The following is a 5,345-nucleotide window of genomic DNA, read 5'->3' as shown; positions in this document are numbered from 1 at the left end:
TTTGACCTTCACAAACTTCAGCTTCATGTTTCTTATCTTTTTGCACTGTAAATTTTCTCTCTCTCAGTATGTTTTTTCCAGATGAGCTTTTCCCAGAACCCTTCCTGCCCATCAGAAGAATGCGAATCACTGGATCATCTGGACTGAAGCTGATCGCTGACATAAATGAAATAAAAATATGAAATAAGACATCAGGTGAAGATGTTATTCTTCTCATTGGAGGTCAAGAATATGAAAACATCAAATATAATTTGTCTGTGTTTCACAAACAAAGTGAAAACGTTTCTTCGCTTGGCTGTAAACAACATCGAGACTATTTAAACTAGTTTCTGAGATGAAAGTGTGAATCTTTAGGCAGTGAATTGATTTGATTTGCAATCCATTTGATTCTGTATTTTTTAAGTGCATAGGATTATTATTTAAATGATTATATTTAAAGGATTATATAATGGGATTATGATCTTTAAAGCAAGGTTGTACACATGAATTAATATAATATATATTTTTTATTCATTTGTTCATCCTGATTCATGGTAATTTACAAATATAGGCTTACCTTTATCCATCTTTAGATCATGTCAGTTCTTGATGATGCTACATTTATTGATTTTAATATCAGGCTACAAATTATTTGGTACATGTAGAAATTTGCAACGTTTGTTAAAGTGTTAACTGTTGTGAAATGTTAATATGCAACTTCATTGCAGTGTTCCTTATACATTAAATAAACAGCAATCATTCCATGCTTCCTTGGATAGATACCCTAAATCATCATGCATTTTCCAAACTAATCCTAAACTAATGGTTAATTAAGGATTAGTTTGGAAAATGCATTATATTCTAGGATATCTATAGGCATTGAATGATCACTGTTTATTTGATGTATTTAATTTAATTCACTGAGTAGCACAAAAATAGCAAAAAAAGCTCTTTTTGTTCTCTTTATTCTCTTACATTATTCCCAATAGCTATTATATTTACCAAACATTTAAAATGTACCTCTGAATAATGTTGATATGAAAATACTTTTTCATATCAAACAAAATGCTAATTTTTTTTTAAATGTTTTCTTTCTGATAATGGAAATATACGTATTTCATATTTCAAATTAAAATATTTCATACATAATGTCATTATTAAGCCTTCAATAACTTGTATTCACCTTCCAGGCTTCATTTTCAAAACATTCAACATTTAAAATATTCTTAACTTGCATGAGGAAAAGCCTGAGCATTCAAAAATGATCTTAAAGAGAGAGTTTACCCAACAATGAAAATTATGTTATTATTACTCAATCATGTCATTTCAAACCCATAAGACTTTTTTCTTCTTTCAGAACATAAACAAACATGTTTTTGATGAAATCTGAAAGCATTCTGACCCTCCATATACAGTGAGGGAACTACCACTAAACTTTGACTTTGTAAATGTACTTCTTCAGTCCACTTAGCCACTTTGGTGTAACACGATTATTCATATCTGATTTGTTTATCTGTATTTCTAGTCATGTTTGGTGTGAAAGGGCTTTAAAGAATAAGAATATGTAAACGTTTGTTTGGCTGGAAAACTCTGTTAAAAGAAACTTTTCCATAAAAATCAAGCCTAAATGTAGAGCAAAAAACTAAACCATCTCAGATGATCATATAAAATCAATTTGGCCACAACAGAATATACAGTCTGAGCCCGCGTGAAGATATTTCATACCTGTAGGCGCAGAAAATCCCTCCTCCATCTTTATGGAAAGTGACTCCAGACAGATCACAAGAATAACACTTCTCGGAAAACAAATACTGCACAAAACGTTAATAAATCTTTAAGTGAAACGTGGAGGATTTGCCAAAAGACAAAAGTAGCGTTACAATTTGGCCTACTTTCAGTTTATGGTTCCTCCTGCAGTTTGTTACCTGTTCGTCTAGTTAGAGGAGGAGCCTGATTGACTGAGAGCACTGAACAAACATGTTCAGGCACAGAGCTGAGGATGAAATGCACAAGAAACATACATCTACTGCTAGCACAGACACCAGAGACTTTTAAAATCCTTTCGTATTTAAGTATTTTTTAAACCATTGGTCTTATTGTATGTTGATATTTATGTAATTGTAAAGTAGGCTTTCATTTACATTTACTTAATATTTCTGTATTCAAAATTATATTTTTAGAGCATTAATTCTCATATCATTTGTAGATAATGCCACCGCTGAGCTGGGCAGTTTCTTTATTAGGACGATAGGGGGAGACTGCCTCTGGATACTGTATATAGTCCAATCAGCATAGAGTCACATTATGTGGAGTACCGCCCCTTTTGGGCATATTCCTCTGGCTGAGAGTTCACATACAGTATAGACAGGATGCACATGCTCAGCCCAATTTACATGCATTAAAACCTAAATCATGTGCAAGGAAAAAACATGAACTGCTTTTTTTTTTTTTTTATTATTATTATTTTGTACTGTTCTCTGAGGTTGCATTTTAAAATTATCAAGATTTTACATCAAAAAAAAAAGAAGAAAAGGAAATAGGCTATTTTCTATCCTGTTTTTTTAACATTAGCACCATCACTAACATAAGCAAAAATAAATGAAAAAATGACAAAGAAAATCATATTTTCCAGTCAAAATGATAAAACAGATTATCGTTTTACTAAATTCAAGTGGATACCCATATGTTTGTATGTAATCTGTAATGTTTGAAAACATAATCTGTATAACCAGAAGAATAACCAGAAGAAATGGAGATTTGACAGAAGTTAGCAGTCTTTCAGCCATCACTCATTACTTATGCTGTATTTCATGTTAATTATTAAAAACACACAGATTTCTAACAAAGTCACATCACTGTATTTTAATATCACCAGAATGTAATCATTTGCACATTGTCTCAACATACATTACACAATGATTTAGAGGTTGTTCTCTTAAGGTTAATTGTACAGATTTAGGCCTGGTTTAAACTAAACCAGGATTAAGCCATAGTTCAATTAAAACATTTAGGCAATTTTTATAAATATGTTAATAAATAATAATAATAATAAAAAATTATATATTTTAAGATCAGTCAGTGCAAGTTTCTTTCAGCTGAATCAGCTCAGACTTACATTTTAGTCTAGGACTAGGCTTAAGCCTTGTCTGTGAAAAGGGGGGTTAATCTGAAAAACTCTATTTTCCAGGGAATTTTCTCCATGTGCTAAACATATATTTACTCCTCAGGCCTTTTTAACAGATCATCAGGGCCCCTCAGATACACAATAAACTCATTGTTAGAAACTAAAATATACTTTGTTTTCTATCGCTGCATTTCAAAGAGTATACAGTTAAATATTGTCTTGATTTATTTCAGGGTGTTTTGGGAAGTAGCTGATAAAAATAAGAGCCTGAGCACTCAACCATGAAGAAGTATTTGTTTAATGTGTGTATCTGTGTTTACAGAACTAGGCTTCTCTCCCGACTTTCCCCAGATGGATTGGACATCTTCAGACGACCCACTGCTAGATTTGCTGATATACGTCCTTGGTGGGCCCTTCACGCCTAAAACCAAATCCCTGTTGTCATCTAAATAATCTTCAGAGATATGCTTTGAAATTGATGTCCATGTGTGGAGATATGAGTTTCAACCAACCAGAATCCTCTAATTTCAGTGTCACATGATCCTTCATGATCATTCTAATATTCTGATTTTGCTGTGTGTGTGTGTGTGTGTGTGTGTGTGTGTGTGTGTGTGTGTGTGTGTGTGTGTGTGTGTGTGTGTGTGTTTTTTAATGCTGTATAGACTCCAGACATTTGAATGGTATTGTAAACTACTGTTAAAATGTTTGCAGTCAGTGAGATTTTTTTTGTTGTTGTTGAAGAAATTCATGTTTTTTTTATGAGAATGCACATTTTAGAAGTGAGAGTGAAGATTTCTGTTTCAAATAAATGCTGTTCACTTGAACTTTCTCTTCATTTTATGAATCCTGAAAAATAAAATAAATATCATTTAAATGAATATCATATATATTAGAATGATTTCTGAAGGATCATGTGCTGAAATGATGCTGGAAATCCAGCTTTGCTCACAGAAATAAAAAAAATGACCGTGAATTTAACGGTAAAAAACTGTAAAAATGCTACGGTAAAAACCCTGTGAAATGGTTAACGGTAAGTTCCCCTTCTATATACAGTGAAAAACTGTGTCAGACATTGCATGTAATTTTACGGTAGTATACCATTTTTGGAAGTGAAAAAGAGCGTAAAATTGACATTCCCAGAATTTCCTGCGTTATTTTTTTTTAATTGAATGTTTTTTTTTTTGTTGAAATATCTTTTTCCTATTAGTTTTTTTCTTGGCAGTTTTCTACATTAGGGTTGTATGTTACATCTAATGTTGTTAAATTAATGTTTTGCATTATTTCAGTTTAGTGTTTGTGTGAATGAAACTGTGCACCTTCTAACTATGTTATTATTGTGATGGGCTTTGGTTCATCATGTGCTGTTGTCATCACCACCTGCTTTTGGTGGTTATCAGTGTATTACAAAGGTACAAAACAGATTTCAGTACTTCAAAAGTTTGGTAGATCACCATTATCAGTTTAAAAAAATTCTGAAATTACGGTATTTATCTGTACATTAAAGTGAAAACTGTAAAATGTAAAACATTGCTACCATATTTTTTAGGGTAAAACTCTGGTAACCACAGCTGCCAGTTTTTTTTATCGTAAATTACGGCTTTTTTTTTTTTTTTTTTTTTTTTTTTACAGAGAATAACATTTGAACAGATGTTTACACAGAATACAGCTATTTTAAATTCTAATAATATTTTACAATACTACAGTTTTTTTTTACTGTATTTTTAATCAAATAAGTGCAGTAGAGGTGAGTAGAAGAGGCTTCTTTCCAAAACATAAATATATATATATTACTCAAACTTAGTAGTGCATGTTTGAGATTTGACTTACTTAGTCTTGCGGTTCATAGCGTTTTGGAGATGTTTGGTCTGAAGTTTACTCCAACATAAGCCCATCTGTCACAGACAGATGATTCCTTCTTCTGTCATCAGCTCTCTTCAGAAATGTTAAAATCTTGGAGCTTCCCCTCTGTTGTAGAAGGCTTTCTGTCACTTCTGAAATCACAGACAAATTTTTATCAAAATTTGTTTACCATGAAAGAGCTTACACTTCTGAACTTGTTTCAGCCGACCGTATGTAATATTTGTGATTTTAGGGACTAAATGTACCTGAAAGCAGAGGAAACAGCAGTCAGAGATTTGCTGCCTGTCAGATGTTGTTTTATTTTCATGTAGAATGACTTGAATGTTCAACGAACACACATTAAAACATGTCAAAGTCACGCAGCATTGCTTAAAATGTTGCA

The 5,345-nt window shown here is 32.1% G+C and overlaps 1 protein-coding gene across 1 annotated transcript in view; it reads right to left on the bottom strand.

Annotated features, from left to right (window-relative positions):
* LOC141335877 (uncharacterized) overlaps nucleotides 1–566 on the bottom strand; it is a 1,260-nt gene extending 694 nt beyond the window's left edge. Inside the window, exons 1-2 of the mRNA XM_073841460.1 lie at nucleotides 557–566; nucleotides 1–156 (exon numbers count right to left, since the gene is read on the bottom strand). The exon at nucleotides 1–156 is cut by the window's left edge and continues 492 nt beyond it. Of these exons, the coding sequence (XP_073697561.1) occupies nucleotides 1–156; nucleotides 557–566 (166 nt within the window). The remainder of the gene's footprint in view (nucleotides 157–556) is intronic.
* Between the last annotated feature and the right edge of the window lie 4,779 nt (nucleotides 567–5,345).

Source organism: Garra rufa, chromosome 1 (assembly GCF_049309525.1).
Source record: "Garra rufa chromosome 1, GarRuf1.0, whole genome shotgun sequence".
NCBI lineage: Eukaryota > Metazoa > Chordata > Actinopteri > Cypriniformes > Cyprinidae > Garra > Garra rufa.
This window is presented reverse-complemented; position numbering and strand designations above follow the sequence as displayed.